General features: G+C 46.3%; 1 protein-coding gene across 1 annotated transcript; it reads right to left on the bottom strand.

The window, feature by feature from the left end:
- Positions 1-12: 12 nt before the first annotated feature.
- On the bottom strand, positions 13-11,053 carry LOC306933626 (phosphatidylinositol polyphosphate 5-phosphatase type IV-like; the record flags this gene model as incomplete). Its single annotated transcript, XM_079515943.1, has 9 exons — positions 13-215; positions 3,877-4,013; positions 4,803-4,918; positions 6,276-6,437; positions 7,084-7,191; positions 7,467-7,586; positions 8,748-8,872; positions 10,115-10,212; positions 10,901-11,053. 9 exons carry the CDS (start codon positions 11,051-11,053, stop codon positions 83-85), a joined length of 1,152 nt encoding a protein of 383 aa, XP_079372069.1. The 3' UTR covers positions 13-82.
- Positions 11,054-17,656: the final 6,603 nt, after the last annotated feature.

The raw sequence follows: 17,656 nt of genomic DNA, 5'->3' as shown, positions 1-17,656 counted from the left end.
AGGAGACGGAGCAGACCGTGCTACTGCCCTGGTTCTCCTGTCAGGAGACGGAGCAGACCGTGCTACTGCCCTGGTTCTCCTGTCAGGAGACGGAGCAGACCGTGCTACTGCCCTGGTTCTTCATGGCCTCTTTCCTCTGCAGCTCTCTGCTCATCCTCCTCCTGATGCCTTCCAGGTAGAGGCTCCGGTCAAACTGGCCCGCACCCAGGGGAATGCTGGCAGACACACATTCACACAGGCAAATAGAAGAGTACATGATTGTTATTCTCACACCCATGGATTAAAGTTCAGCCATTTTAATCCATAGAAGCCAGCATGTCTTCTGTGAAAGCACGCTTGCGCACCGAAAATAATAGCAGATCTAATATACCTATTTTCGGTATACAAAGTAAGAAGCATCTTCCAGAAACATGAATGGTCTCAGAAATGTGATGATTTCTTCAGCTGGTCGGCCTAAAACATCATCATCACATTTTCAGCCTTGAGATTGTATTTTGCCCTATTCCTCACGTCTCAACCACTGAAACCCTATTGCAATGCTGTTGGGCAGAAACCCCCCATATCCATATACCGTACAAACACGAACGCATCAAAAGTAGCAGATCCACAATGCGGCGCAAAGCGGCACATTCTGAGCTTGTAGATCTGCTCCTTTTGATGTTTTTTAATTAAATCCTGAAAGGTAAACGTTTTGGACATATGAGGTTTCCACTCGACTATTTACTACAGGGATCTGTTCCCCCTACCCTTTACCTTCTACACACCAAGGGGCCCTATCTTTCTGTCTGTTCCCCCTACCCTTTACCTTCTACACACCAAGGGGCCCTATCTTTCTGTCTGTTCCCCCTACCTTTTACCTTCTACACACCAAGGGGCCCTATCTTTCTGTCTGTTCCCCCTACCTTTTACCTTCTACACACCAAGGGGCCCTATCTTTCTGTCTGTTCCCCCTACCTTTTACCTTCTACACACCAAGGGGCCCTATCTTTCTGTCTGTTCCCCCTACCCTTTACCTTCTACACACCAAGGGGCCCTATCTTTCTGTCTGTTCCCCCTACCTTTTACCTTCTACACACCAAGGGGCACCTATCTTTCTGTCTGTTCCCCCTACCCTTTACCTTCTACACACCAAGGGGCCCTATCTTTCTGTCTGTTCCCCCTACCTTTTACCTTCTACACACCAAGGGGCACCTATCTTTCTGTCTGTTCCCCCTACCCTTTACCTTCTACACACCAAGGGGCACCTATCTTTCTGTCTGTTCCCCCTACCTTTTACCTTCTACACACCAAGGGGCCCTATCTTTCTGTCTGTTCCCCCTACCCTTTACCTTCTACACCAAGGGGCCCTATCTTTCTGTCTGTTCCCCCTACCCTTTACCTTCTACACCAAGGGGCCCTATCTTTCTGTCTGTTCCCCCTACCCTTTACCTTCTACACCAAGGGGCACCTATCTTTCTGTCTGTTCCCCCTACCTTTTACCTTCTACACACCAAGGGGCCCTATCTTTCTGTCTGTTCCCCCTACCCTTTACCTTCTACACACCAAGGGGCACCTATCTTTCTGTCTGTTCCCCCTACCCTTTACCTTCTACACACCAAGGGGCCCTATCTTTCTGTCTGTTCCCCCTACCCTTTACCTTCTACACACCAAGGGGCACCTATCTTTCTGTCTGTTCCCCCTACCCTTTACCTTCTACACACCAAGGGGCCCTATCTTTCTGTCTGTTCCCCCTACCCTTTACCTTCTACACACCAAGGGGCACCTATCTTTCTGTCTGTTCCCCCTACCCTTTACCTTCTACACACCAAGGGGCACCTATCTTTCCGTATCCCTTATCTTATTAGAAATGTTATATTATTTTGAAAAACATTTTAAAATGGTGAAAATTGCCGATCTACCTCACATCATGGCGTTGTGAGCTTGTATCGGCTATTTCTGCAGAACGTCACCTATTTTAGACAAATGTTTGCCTGTTATCCCATTCTGGGCGGGAACCCCTTTTGGTGTTGTAAGCATTATGTTATACTTTTGTGAAAAATAGCATATCTACAAGCTAACCCTAACTTTTTTTGAGTGGTGTAAACCACTCCTACAACTGGCTTTTTTGTGCAGAAAAAATGAGCATGGTTGCTATGTTCACCCTGTTCACCCGGGTGTGATTTCATTACGTCATGCTCATTGTGCAGAAAAAAATAGCATGGTTGCTATGTTCACCCGGGTGTGATTTCATTACGTCAGACATGATTTCATTACGTCAGACGGGCTATCCTATATAAGACCTTACACCACTCAGTTCACACGGGTGTGATTTTTTTTTTTAATCGTGAAAATGTGCCTCAAATCTTTGAATATATTATTACAGAGTGAACATTTAAACTCAAATCTTTGCTTCTGGGGAGGTCCCTGGAACAACATATTTGCAGATGGGCGGGCGGAGGCATGCATATTACATATCATTTACCTTCTGGGGAGGTCCCTGGAACAACATATTTGCAGATGGGCGGGCGGAGGCATGCATATTACATATCATTTACCTTCTGGGGAGGTCCCTGGAACAACATATTTTCAGATGGGCGGGCGGAGGCATGCATATTACATATCATTTACCTTCTGGGGAGGTCCCTGGAACAACATATTGTCAGATGGGCGGGCGGAGGCATGCATATTACATATCATTTACCTTCTGGGGAGGTCCCTGGAACAACATATCTTCAGATGGGCGGGCGGAGGCATGCATATTACATATCATTTACCTTCTGGGGAGGTCCCTGGAACAACATATCTTCAGATGGGCGGGCGGAGGCATGCATATTACATATCATTTACCTTCTGGGGAGGTCCCTGGAACAACATATCGTCAGATGGGCGGGCGGAGGCATGCATATTACATATCATTTACCTTCTGGGGAGGTCCCTGGAACAACATATTGTCAGATGGGCGGGCGGAGGCATGCATATTACATATCATTTACCTTCTGGGGAGGTCCCTGGAACAACATATCTTCAGATGGGCGGGCGGAGGCATGCATATTACATATCATTTACCTTCTGGGGAGGTCCCTGGAACAACATATCTTCAGATGGGCGGGCGGAGGCATGCATATTACATATCATTTACCTTCTGGGGAGGTCCCTGGAACAACATATCTTCAGATGGGCGGGCGGAGGCATGCATATTACATATCATTTACCTTCTGGGGAGGTCCCTGGAACAACATATCTTCAGATGGGCGGGCGGAGGCATGCATATTACATATCATTTACCTTCTGGGGAGGTCCCTGGAACAACATATTGTCAGATGGGCGGGCGGAGGCATGCATATTACATATCATTTACCTTCTGGGGAGGTCCCTGGAACAACATATTTTCAGATGGGCGGGCGGAGGCATGCATATTACATATCATTTACCTTCTGGGGAGGTCCCTGGAACAACATATGTTCAGATGGGCGGGCGGAGGCATGCATATTACATATCATTTACCTTCTGGGGAGGTCCCTGGAACAACATATGTTCAGATGGGCGGGCGGAGGCATGCATATTACATATCATTTCTGGGGTCCTTGACATGAAATATTGAGCACCACTGATACATATATGAAACATAAGGGTTTTCAGAAAACTGTCAAGATTTTGAAGACATTTTTTTAAGTTTCGACGTCAGGCCTAAATGGGTTATGACATGTCATGATGACATGGGGGCCCTCTTTAACGCCTAGATGTTAACGATGAATCTTTAGTTGCAAGGGCCATAACTCCTTTCTGACAGAATGCAATGCTTTATTTGCAGAGGCAGCCGTGCTTTTGTCTTTTTTTTGGGTCAAACTATTTGGAACAACACAGCGTTAACGTGGCAGGACATCCACCGGGACTCACTTGTCTCTCCCCGGCCGCAGTTTGACCTGGAACGCTCCCATGACGGGCCGGTGGTCCGAGGTCTTGATGCTGGAGCAGCTGCCGTATTTGACCACCTTGATGTCATCTACCTGCCTGTTCCTGAACACAATCCTGTCCTGTGGACACAGGGAAGAGGCATTGATTGAACACTAGTAACACTTTATAAAACAGCACCGAGGTACAGTAAAGCAAAAAGAAAAAGTCCTGTCATTTTGTTCACAGTCCACGAATCAATACAGTATGGGGGAGGGGGGGGTTGACTGTCATTCCGAAACAGGAAAACGGCCTTTCTGCAAACCATTGCCACATATTTGGAAGCACAGAATTTAAGAAAGTCGTTGCGTCTGTAACATAAAGATTTTCATTCACTGGAACAAAGGGCACTGGTTAGAAACACTGGGCAATAATTGGAAATAGTGATTAGAAAGGGTGACATCTGACTTGGTCATATACTGTATGACCTAACAGTGGAATACCTAAATATGCGTATACTATACACTATAGAGTGCTATGTCTACATAAAGTGCTATTTAAGTTACATAAGTTGAGCCTATGCATACGCCTGTACGTCGTCGGGGCTAGGGCAAGTGCTATGGGCTATGATGGAGTCTGAAGAGGTGGGTTTTCAGAATATGGCGGAAGATTGGGAGTGAGTCTGCAGTTCTTGTTATGGGAAGTGCATTCCATAGTTTTGGAGCCAGAAAGGAGAATAGTTTGGGACGTGTGGAGCGTTGTTGTCCCACCGTTTTTAGTGAAGGTACTTCCAGCCTTCCTGCGTCGGATGATCTGAGCGAAAATCATTTGAGAAAGTCCCTCCCTGTCAAAACCTTTACAGATGAAGGTCATCTGAAGCCTATACTTTTGGGGGTCCTAGACATGAAAAGGTTTGAGAAGCACTGCCTTACTGTGAATGAAGGCGTCCTCTGCTTGGACGTGGTGTCATACACGTCACAGCCGATGTCAAACTTATAGGTGGGGCGGAAGTGAATGGACGCCTCCTGGAAGCCTTTGAAGATAGAACCTAGAGAGCATGTCTCCACACACACACACACACACACACACACACACACACACACACACACACACACACACACAGAGACAAGTTTAACACCTAGAACGCCCAAGGATATTTGTAACCATTAAATCAGGACGCCCAGAGATTTGTTTCAAGGTGCACAAGGCGCCATCTTGGATGTAGCTGAAGTAGCTAGATGTAGCCAAATCACCCCCGAGGGGATCGACAACAACGGGAAGTATGATTACTTATAACGCGACAAGCGACAGGACACGATGGGCCGTCAAAAACATCATCTTTGGTTAGAATTGGACGGATTGATTTAGATTTTAGATCAAGAGTTATTCACGTTTGAAGATTTTTCCTCTCATCCACTAAAATGGAGGGGGAACACTTTGGATGACGTCCCAACCGGAAATTACATCGAATGTTGCTCAATCGACGCTCCCAGCCTGTGGATCGGTGCACTCCCAGCCTGTGGAGCGGTGCGCTCCCAGCCTGTGGAGCGGTGCGCTCCCAGCCTGTGGAGCGGTGCGCTCCCAGCCTGTGGAGCGGTGCGCTCCCAGCCTGTGGAGCGGAGCGCTCCCAGCCTGTGGAGCGGTGCGCTCCCAGCCTGTGGAGCGGTGCGCTCCCAGCCTGTGGAGCGGTGCGCTCCCAGCCTGTGGAGCGGTGCGCTCCCAGCCTGTGGAGCGGTGCGCTCCCAGCCTGTGGAGCGGTGCGCTCCCAGCCTGTGGAGCGGTGCGCTCCCAGCCTGTGGAGCGGTGCGCTCCCAGCCTGTGGAGCGGTGCGCTCCCAGCCTGTGGAGCGGTGCGCTCCCAGCCTGTGGAGCGATGCGCTCCCAGCCTGTGGAGCGGTGCGCTCCCAGCCTGTGGAGCGGTGCGCTCCCAGCCTGTGGAGCGGTGCGCTCCCAGCCTGTGGAGCGGTGCGCTCCCAGCCTGTGGAGCGGTGCGCTCCCAGCCTGTGGAGCGGTGCGCTCCCAGCCTGTGGAGCGGTGCGCTCCCAGCCTGTGGAGCGGTGCGCTCCCAGCCTGTGGAGCGGTGCGCTCCCAGCATGTGGAGCGGTGCGCTCCCAGCCTGTGGAGCGGTGCGCTCCCAGCCTGTGGAGCGGTGCGCTCCCAGCATGTGGAGCGGTGCGCTCGGTTATGATATCATTAATGTTCCGTCCTGTGATTAATCTCCGTCCTGAGCATGGGATTATTTGATAGGACGGAGACCTCAGTTTATGCCGCTCAGAGTGTTAACCATATTTTCCAAAATAGCAAATAAGCAATATTACGTGTATTTCGCATTCGCATTCGTGATTTATTTTGCGAGAACGCAGGTTAATTAACGCACTGGAACCAACGGCTGGGCGCTAGTCGTACCGTCTTTCATCTCCTTGGCGAGCTGGTCGTGCTGCAGCAGGAGGTCCATGTCCGTGCCGACCGTCTGCCTCAGGATGGCTTCCACGCCCGGGCGGTCTTTACTGAGCCGGAAGTTGAAGTCTCCGAACCAGAAGACCTGGTCGAATCTGGTGGTGACGTCAGCTGTGGCGGAGGAACAACAGGGCTTTGAGATCATCATCTGAGTGTTGACAAGTACCGGTAATTCACCGTTACCAACCTCCTGGATTCAAGAGTCTTTTTATCACCACAAAACATTAGTATAATTCAGCTCCATTTAATTAATTAAAGATAGATAGCCTTTATTGTCCACAGGGGAAATCCATTTTTCTCAGGTTAGTAGACTACAAACAGACAAGTCAATTAGTTAATAAACAGGTAAATAACACCAGAGTAAATATTTTTTAATCCAAGCACAAGCTCATAGCATGGCTATGAGCTTGTAGATCTGCTATTTTTGAAAAATCGTGAAAATGTGGCGCAAATCTTTGAATATATATTCTTTCAGAGCAAACGTTTTTAACTCAAACCTTTGCTTCTGGGAGGTCCCTGGAACAACATATTTCCAGGCCAAATACATACAATTCTGGGGGTCCTTGACATGAAATAGTTTGAGAACCACTGATATAGAAACATAGGGTTTTTCCGAAAACTGTCAGACATTTGTAGAATCGTCCTTAGGTCTAAATGGGTTAAACAACTTGCAGATCTGCAAATCTCAGCCCACAAACAAAGTATAAATGAAGCCTTGTGATTGACAACACTACTAAGTCGACACAGACAGACTTACAGGCTGTAGAGCGATATGGATTGGTGTCAGGAAGGCTTTTGGGAAGAGCGAGTGCTTCAATGATCTTGTTATAGTCCAGGATCCTTTCATAGACTTTGGCATCTCCAGCTGGAAGAGAAAGGAAATAGACTTAAAAGCAGTTGTCTGTGTGATGCTGTGCTGTGCGGTGACTACTACAGTGTGTGTGTGTGTGTGTGTGTGTGTGTGTGCGTGCGTGCGTGCGTGCGTGCGTGCGTGCGTGCGTGCGTGCGTGCGTGCGTGCGTGCGTGCGTGCGTGCGTGCGTGCGTGCGTGCGTGCATATTATGGTCGATGGTCGTAGACCGATAGTAAGAATACATTTTGCAGGGATGAACGTCATCACGTGTTAGGATGCAGTACTCACAGGTAAAGTGGGAGGTGATGAAGAGGAAGGACGTCCCGAAAAAGGTGAAGGCCACGCCCACGGCCCCTTTGGTCTTGATCTGGGAGATGATCCTGGTGGTGACCGTGGCGTGCTCCACCTCTGTGTTAGTAAGAAAATACATTTTACTTTGTTGTTAGCTTGTAGATCACCACCAATAGAGGGTATGCACATGCATAACGTCAATGGCAAAATCGAGTGGCAAAGTGAGTTTAACATTGTTTAACGTTTTTTAATGCAATCAGATAGGACTTTTCTGTTTGGATGTATAGGCTGTCAAGGCCAGAAAGTAGTGTTTTGCCACATCATCAAAACCTCCGGGTTTGATGATGATGATGTCACACGCTTACCCTATTATCACCATTTGTTTCCTATTTTTCTTTTGGAGGGGTCTATATTTCAATACAGCAATGTATTGATATGAACACATTGATTCCCATTCACAAGTTACCCAAGTTAATTGATAAAGACCTCTTTCCCTCACAAACACGAGGGACAGCCTAGGATACGTCACACGTTTGGATCACGTGACCGGGAAAAAAAATCACTGAGCCTGGTTTCTCAGTGATTCTGGGTAATTGTAGATTTGTATTGTTATTACAAAACATAACCACTTCAGCCCTATACACATTTCGGCCATTTGAAAGTAGCCGGTCTACAAGCTCACAACAATGCGTCGCATTTCACTGAAGTGAAAAAGAACAAACACTGTCTTCAAATGCAGTGGAAAAACTTTAATTGAGAACCAGCAACGTTTCAGGCTATACGGCCTTCATCAGACTATCTTTATGTCTTCAAATGCAGTGGAAAAACCTTAAATAGGGAACCATGCGGGTGTTTTTTTCTTTTGCATGACGGGCACTTGGTTGTCCCTCTCCTACGCACCTGTCACTTGGTTGTCCCTCTCCTACGCACCTGTCACTTGGTTGTCCCTCTCCTACGCACCTGTCACTTGGAGGTGTGCAAAAGCCTTGCTTTTGTATTCACTTAAGTAAAACATTGGACTACTTTTTTCCCCACCACTGACAGTACTGTTCTGACCTGAGCAGAACCAGATGAGGTCTCTCCTGATGAAGACAGTGAGGTACAGGACACACTGACAGTACTGTTCTGACCTGAGCAGAACCAGATGAGGTCTCTCCTGATGAAGACAGTGAGGTACAGGACACACTGACAGTACTGTTCTGACCTGAGCAGAACCAGATGAGGTCTCTCCTGATGAAGACAGTGAGGTACAGGACACACTGACAGTACTGTTCTGACCTGAGCAGAACCAGATGAGGTCTCTCCTGATGAAGACAGTGAGGTACAGGACACCGTGTGCTGCTGCGTACAGCATGACGTAATACGGTCCTAGAGTCTCCTGGAGACGGGTCTCCCATTCCCTCCTGTGGACGCAAGCGCATGAACACACAAACACGCACGCACGCACACACACACACACACACACACAAATCCACGCATGTGGATGGACGCGCACACACATAAACGCACGGACACAAATAAGTTATTGCCGGCGATATTATGAATGCATTTAATTTAGCCTTTTCTGCCCTTATTAACCCTAACCAGTGATGTAAATATGTTTTCAATGTAATGAGTCCCGGGATGCAGGGATGGTCTTTTAGACGAGTCCCAGGGACATTTTATGAGTCCCACTTCAACGACGTTAGGAGTCATATTTTGCCATTTTTACAAATTGCAGCATTTAACTCTCATTTAATTTTATATGGTTATAATGTGGTTATATTCATGTAGAAAACAGAAGAAGAAATGATTATTATAACTAAAGCTAGCAAAATAAACTAGAATAAAAGTAGTGCATCCCGTGGATGCAGAGGTCGTTGTTCTATTGCGTCCCTTAACTATAAACTGCGTTTTGGGATGCAAAATGCACCCTATTTTAATCTCTGCCTAACCCTAAATTGTTGCACCACAAATAGCAGATCAATAGATCTACATACAACATCACAACACAACAAGCATTTTTATAAATGCAATGCTTTGCCTTTTCTGCCATTGTGAGCCGAGCTTGCTATTTTTTGGTGCATGACCTCGGTGAGCAACAACGTACAAGTCTGAAGTCAGCACAACCCTAATCCGAGGTTTATTTTTCACCACTAGGGGGGCGAAAAAACGTTGGTGTTGTGACTTTATATATTTTCAATTACGTGGTGGAAAAATATATTGGTTCAATCCTTTTTAAATGTTTTTTTGTGGCTTTCGCCTTTATTTTATATTTTTTATGGAGGGACAGACAGTAGGCTGACAGGAAATGGGGAGAGAGTTGGGGGGAAGACATGCAGTAAAGGACGTCGGGATCGGGAGTCGAACCCGCAGCACACTGCCAGACTGGATTACCAGCCAAGGTGCCTGGACCGCTGAGCCACGGCCCAGGCTGGTTCAATATATTTTTGTTATATTTTTAACCAACACACAGACGGTGTGTATAGTAGCAGTGATTTAAGGAGAAAAATGAATCAAAAACCTCAAAAATGGAGTTAGGTGGTTTCTTCCCGAAAGCAACGTTTTATATATAAAAAACTTTAAAACAACAATTTCTCTTGCGAGGACCAAGAGAATTGTCCTCATATCCTCATATGAACACTCTTTTTTGCACTGTGGCCTACCTGTCCGGACAGCCTTCCTGGACACCGACAATGTAAAAGTCTTGTGCGAAGTCAGAGTCGGTGGGAAGCAGCAGGTCATCTAGGTTCTTTGGAAGCCCCTGATTGAAGATACAATCGCAGTTAGTTTGGAACCCCACATGTGCCAGGATGGACCAGATGTGTTTCAACAAATAGCCACAGAGAGGGCTGGGCAATTAACTCACCCATCGGCGAGTTTGCCTTTTGACGGCTATTTTCGTATGTACCTCGGTGCCGATGACGCCTTATAATGCCTTTTTGAGTGGTGCAAACCACTCCAACAACTGGCTTTGTACCCGTGTACCCGTGTTTGTTCGTACCAAAAAAACGAGCATGGTTGCTATGGTTAGCAACCAAAAAAACGAGCATGGTTGCTATGGTTAGCAACCAAAAAAACGAGCATGGTTGCTATGGTTAGTACGTCAGAGCGTTCGACACCAAGACCGGCTGTTGGCTGAGCGTGCCTGGAACCTGGTTCCTGGTTCTAATGTACAGTAACTATAACATTAAATGTGTAGTTGCACCACTCAGTTCACACGGGTGTGATTTTTCAATAACAATTGATTACGGTGATCAACTGCGTCCAGTTTCGCCCTCAACATATATTGACAATTTCGTCAACAAATAAAAACTAGACTCAAATGTTAGGACGTGACTAGTGGAAGAGATGCAGTATAAATCATTTTACACTTGGTTGCATGCTGAAAATAGCTCAGCTACAAGCTCACAGTCACATGTATGTAGACGCCCACCCTCCCTGTCTCGTACCTTCTCTCCCTGCATGTTCCACGTGGCTATGTAGACGCCCACCCTCCTGTCCGGGAAGTAGCGGTCCAGCTCTTCAGCCCCGAGCAGGGCGCCGTTTCCCAGCACGCTGCCCTCCAGAAAGCTCCTGCCAGAGACGGAGAGCATGGGCGTCATCAGTACGAGAATATTGGGAGGGGGGAGGGCGGCCGGCCTAACATCCGTTCAGCGTCCGTTCAACTCCTCTACCCCCCAATCTCCCAAGTCTGCCTGCATCTCAGCATCTCCCCGCCAAGGAGTGCTAGAAAAGCACTGTCTCTCAAAATGATTGATTGATTGATTGATTGATTGATTGATTACTTTATCAGCCATAAAGGTAAACAGCACAGAGGTACAGTTTAGACAAGACATTTAGACTAAGAGGATTACAACACAATGTCCTGGGGACTCCTGGGGTTTCCCTTGTGGTCCCGTGTAATCAATTCATTTAAAGCTTGTCTGCTTGCAGATCTGTTTACATGGGACTGGACCTGAGCGGAACCAAACGAGCTCTCTTCTGATGAACATGAGAGAGGGCAGTGGTTTTCAATTTGGGGTCCGTGGACCCCCCGGGGCCCTTGGGGGATTTCCAGGGGGTCCCCAGTAAACGTAGGTAATGCAACATCACAATGGTTTGAACACGACTAGACAGCAGCGCAGTCTGTTTTCACGTTTAAAGTGACATTTATAAAAGCTAACTGAGCATAAATGCTTAGAATGTATGCCAGTGCTTCTCAATTCGGGGTCCGTGGACCCCCCGGGGCCCTTGGGGGATTTCCAGGGGGTCCCCAGTAAACGTAGGTAATGCAACATCCCAATGGTTTGCACATGACTAGACAGCAGCGCAGTCTGTTTTCACGTTTAAAATGACATTTCTAAAAGCTAACTGAGCATAAATGCTTAGAATGTATGCCAGTGCGTCTCAATTCGGGGTCCGTGGCCCCCCTGGGGCCCTTGGGGGATTTCCAGGGGGTCCCCAGTAAACGTAGGTAATGCAACATCCCAATGGTTTGCACATGACTAGACAGCAGCGCAGTCTGTTTTCACGTTTAAAATGACATTTCTAAAAGCTAACTGAGCATAAATGCTTAGAATGTATGCCAGTGCGTCTCAATTCGGGGTCCGTGGCCCCCCTGGGGCCCTTGGGGGATTTCCAGGGGGTCCCCAGTAAACGTAGGTAATGCAACATCCCAATGGTTTGCACATGACTAGACAGCAGCGCAGTCTGTTTTCACGTTTAAAATGACATTTCTAAAAGCTAACTGAGCATAAATGCTTAGAATGCATGCCAGTGCGTCTCAATTCGGGGTCCGTGGCCCCTTGGGGGTTGTCCAGGGGGTCCCCAGTAAACGTAGGCAATGCAACATCACAATGGTTTGAACACGACTAGACAGCAGTGCAGTCTGTTTTCACGTTTAAAGTGACATTTATAAAAGCTAACTGAGCATAAATGCTTAGAATGCATGCCAGTGCTTCTCAATTCGGGGTCCGTGGACCCCCCGGGGCCCTTGGGGGATTTCCAGGGGGTCCCCAGTAAACGTTTAAAACACCAAAAGGGGACCTTGCAACAGGTGTGTGTAGTTGCTAATAAAATGTCTTGACAGACATACGCGGGGCGGCTGTGGCTCAGGAGGTAGAGCAGGTCGTCCAATGATCCACTACATGTCGAAGTGTCCTTGGGCAAGACACTGAACCCCAAATTGCTCCCGATGTGCTGGTTGGTACCTTGCATGGCTTCCGCCGAAATCGGTGTATGAATGGGTGAATGTAATGCACAATCTATGTAAAGAATGCACCATTTACGCACGCGCGCGCGCACACACACACACACACACACACACACACACACACACACACACACACACACACACACACACACACATTTGAGCCGCATTTTCAGGATTTTTCAAAAATAGCAGACCTACAAGCTCGTAGCGCGCCACCGCTTGCGGGTCTGCTATTTTTATAACATAAAAGTATATAAAAGTATAACATAATGCACCAAAAAGGGTTCCCGTCCAGAATGGGTTAATAAAACCCAAAAGACTGACAGTATAATTGTGTTGACCTCTTGACCTCCGGCCTCTTCACCCCCACCTGAACATCCTCTAATGAAACGGTGGGTCTGATTATTTACAAACACACAACTTGTGTGTTTGTAAATGAATCAATCAAGTGACTCTCTGAGTGTCTGACCTCTGACTGACTCTCTGTCTCTCTGTCTGTCAGTCGGAATGACCTTTGACCTGACCTGTCCTGTGGGGACCGTGTCTGCTCTCTGGGGAAATAAAGAACGGAGGTGACATCATGCAGTGTTGTGTTTTTGGCAGCAAACTCATTTCAGTCCCTTGAATAGTTTTAATTTAGTCACATTTTAGTCACCTGGAATGTTTGAGTGTTTTAATGTGTTTTAGGCAATGCCTGCCTCTGTGTGTGTGGTGTGTATGCTGTCATATTATATGAATGTGTTTAAATTCCAGTGTAGCCGGTTCACACACACACACACACACACACACACACACACACACACACACACACACACACACACACACACACACACACACACACACACACACACACACACACACACACACACACACACAATGCAGCAGGCATTAGACACACAGCCTCTGCACGCAGCACGCCAACCTACCTCTCCAAGCTGGCTTCTAGCAAGAGCGCAGCCAACAACTTTTTTATCATGGGAGCAACAAAACCTGCACGAAATGAACAGAGACACACACAATGCAGCAGGCATTAGAATAGGCATACCATATTCTGAATTACCAAAAAGAGGACACATGCGCGCATGCATATTTGCGTGCATGTGCGAGTGCACGTGCACGTTGTGCATGTGTCGTGCGTGCGCGGTTCTGTTTGAATTAAATTGAGATGTCAAAATAATCTATATCAAAAAAGTTATGCTCCTAAATTTGATCAAATATGCTCTATATTAGTTATGTATTTATTTAAAGCAGTGGCTCTCAAAGGTGTGATCCAGGGACCCTCATGGTTCCTTGAGGGGGTTCCAAATGGACCCAATATAGGTCTGTAACTCTGAGAGTGTAACACATGGACCCAAATGGACCCTTACAGGTCTGTAACTCTGAGTGTACAAATGGAACCAAATGGACCGTTTTATAACTTTTAACTCTGATACTGTACAGATGGAATCAAATGGGACTCCAAATGGGTCCATTTGGTTTTACTCTCAGAGTTATGGGGGTCCTTGAAATTAAAACGTTTGAGAACCTGTATGCAATGGCTTATCTCTTGTAAAAAGAGAGAGACCAGCCCAAACCATCATATCCTATGCTTTGCTTGGTTGTAGGCTACAAAATAATATTCGGTCAATTGAATTTGCAGAAGGACTCACCTCGCGCACAGCTGCCTTGTCTGTGTTGTTGACATGGACTTGCAGGACAGAACTTTTATTTGTGACAGACACATAGTTCCTTTGCAGACAATACAATCTGCATCTCATTGGTCAGTCACAAAGCTAAGAAAACAGTAGCCTACTTTTTCTGCATGTCATTGATAGGATTAGGATAGTTATTTTGCAATTCAAGTTTTCCTCACGGAGAGCAGACAACACAGTCTATCTGCAGACAGCGGAGCAGCAGCGAGCCTTTCTCTGACCTGCTGTGAGGACCAGTGCTGTCAGCGCGCATGCAGTTATGAATAATACACATTCCGGGGTTCGGGCTGAAAGTCCGCCTCCCACAGTGTTTTTCCACTACGAACCATTGAACGTGCATTGTAATACACATTGGTCGGTCTGAATGGTCTGTGAGCGTACATATACGTGTAAAGGAATTTATAAACCCCCCCCCGGACAGCCAGCCGGACAGCCAAAAGAGGACGTATGGTAAGCCTACATTAGACACACAGCACAACAACCTGGCAACCCTGAATGAGGGACAAGTGGCAAATTGCCAATCAGCTGCCAGTCCTGGTGTGTGTGTGTGTGTGTGTGAGAGAGAGTGCAGAGTCCTCACAAGTACTGTTAAAAAAACTCTACCACAACGTCACTAAAAGGTACATTAAAACACTTGAACCTTTGCAAAACAAACACATAGTAACATACAGACGTACATTATGACAATATTTCACTGTGTGCATTGGTAAAATACACTTGTTACTACTTACGAAGAAAAATGTACTAGCCTGCAAAAAAACAAGACGATAAATATACCCTCAATCCTTGGTTCAGAGTATTCCACGGTGGCTCAGTGGTTCTGGCAGTTGCTGATGGTGTGAGAGGACGCTGGTTCGAGACAAGTCAAGATTCGTGACCTCGGACAGAGGATTGAGGATAAATCAAAGTAAATCACTCTTTACCTTTTAGTCAAGGAGGATAAATCAAAAATAATTCACTCTTTACCTTTTAGTCAACAAGTCAAAAGTCAAGACAAGGACTAAGGACTAAGGATAAATAAAAAATAAATCACACTACCTTTTAGTCAACAAGTCAAAAGTCAAGACAAGGACTAAGGACTAAGGACTAAGGATAAATCAAAAATAAATCACACTTTACCTTTTTGTCAACTAAATGTACAATTGAAATGTATTTAAGACGCGCCGTCCGAGTTACGTCCCGATAGGCAGAGAATAGTATATATTATTAGCCCTTAGTTTTCCATGCGCTGACAATAGTTGGAAATGACACGTCCACCAGGGGGAAACCTTGACCAGGCTATGGTGAGTATGCCAGTATGGCCTTTGTATTGAGTTTGTGCTTGAAATGTACTGTAATTCTGCAAACTGTTAATACATTTTTCAATCAATCAATCAATCAATCAATGGCCACTATATGCATGTACTATGTTGCAGTGCTCCGTTCACGTTTGTTTATTATATTAGTGCTGTCTGCCGTGATACCTGGCTTAATATGGTCAATACTGAATCTGTCTAAAATATGCTTTGGCGGCCCCCCCCCCCCCCACACCTCTTGCTATAGACAGACATGTCATGACATGACATGATGTGTGTCAAACAATTGTCACATGGATGGATGATTATCCTTGTTTATTTATTTATTTCCGGGGGGAATGAATGAATGAATGAATGAATGAATGAATGAATGAATGAATGAATGAATGAATGAATGAATGAATGAATGAATGAATGAATGAATGAATAAATAAATAAATAAATAAATAAATAAATAAATAAATAAATAAATAAATAAATAAATAAATAAATAAATAAATAAATAAATAAATAAATAAATGGATGGATGGATGGATGGATGGATGGATGGATGGATGGATGGATGGATCATATTTCCGGGGGCATTTCTCTCCAGGTGAGGACAACGCCATCCAGTCAACCAAATATGGATGTCAGAAGATCAGGCATCATCTCGTATGTATTACTTCTACTACTACTACACACACACACACACACACCCTCTCGTTAATGACTCCGCCTCTCGTAATGTTAGGCCACACCTCTCATTATATTAGGCCACGCCTACTCGTTATGTAACCATATGCAAATTTCATGGGCGTCGTTTATGTAAATGAGTGGGCGGTGTCCCGCCGGCTTTGTGGGCGGTTCCGGCTACTTTGTGGGAGTGGTTTATGCAAATTTGATGGGCGTAGTTTCAACTACTATGTGGGCGTGGTTTATGCAAATTAGTGGGCGGTGTCCAGCCTACTTTGTGGGCGTGGTTTCAACTACTTTGTGGGAGTGGCTTATGCAAATTAAGGGGTGTGGTATGCAAATGAAGGGGCATGGTATGCAAATTAAGGGGAGTGGTAGGCAAATGAAGGGGCATGGTTCCGGCTACTTTGTGGGATTAGCTTATGCAAATGAAGGTGCGTGGCATGCAAATGAAGGTGCGTGGTATGCAAATGAAGGTGCGTGGTATGCAAATGAAGGGGCATGGTATGCAAATGAAGGTGCGTGGTATGCAAATGAAGGTGCGTGGTATGCAAATGAAGGGGCATGGTATGCAAATGAAGGGGAGTGGTATGCAAATGAAGGTGCGTGGTATGCAAATGAAGGGGCGTGGTATGCAAATGAAGGGGAGTGGTATGCAAATGAAGGTGCGTGGTATGCAAATGAAGGGGCATGGTATGCAAATGAAGGGGATTGGTATGCAAATGAAGGTGCGTGGTATGCAAATGAAGGGGCGTGGTATGCAAATGAAGGGGAGTGGTATGCAAATGACGGGCATGTTTCTGCTACTTTGTGGGATTGGCTTATGCAAATGAAGGTGCGTGGTATGCAAATGAAGGGGCATGGTATGCAAATGAAGGGGAGTGGTATGCAAATGAAGGTGCGTGGTATGCAAATGAAGGGGAGTGGTATGCAAATGACGGGCATGTTTCTGCTACTTTGTGGGATTGGCTTATGCAAATGAAGGTGCGTGGTATGCAAATGAAGGGGCATGGTATGCAAATGAAGGGGATTGGTATGCAAATGAAGGTGCGTGGTATGCAAATGAAGGGGCGTGGTATGCAAATGAAGGGGAGTGGTATGCAAATGACGGGCATGTTTCTGCTACTTTGTGGGATTGGCTTATGCAAATGAAGGTGCGTGGTATGCAAATGAAGGGGCATGGTATGCAAATGAAGGGGAGTGGTATGCAAATGAAGGTGCGTGGTATGCAAATGAAGGTGCGTGGTATGCAAATGAAGGGGAGTGGTATGCAAATGAAGGGGCATGGTTCCGGCTACTTTGTGGGATTAGTTTATGCAAATGAAGGTGCGTGGTATGCAAATGAAGGGGAGT

Source organism: Electrona antarctica (assembly GCF_951216825.1).
Source record: "Electrona antarctica genome assembly, chromosome: 12".
Classification (NCBI taxonomy): domain Eukaryota; kingdom Metazoa; phylum Chordata; class Actinopteri; order Myctophiformes; family Myctophidae; genus Electrona; species Electrona antarctica.
Note: the sequence above shows the minus strand (reverse complement) of the source record. Positions and strands in the feature narration are given on the sequence as shown.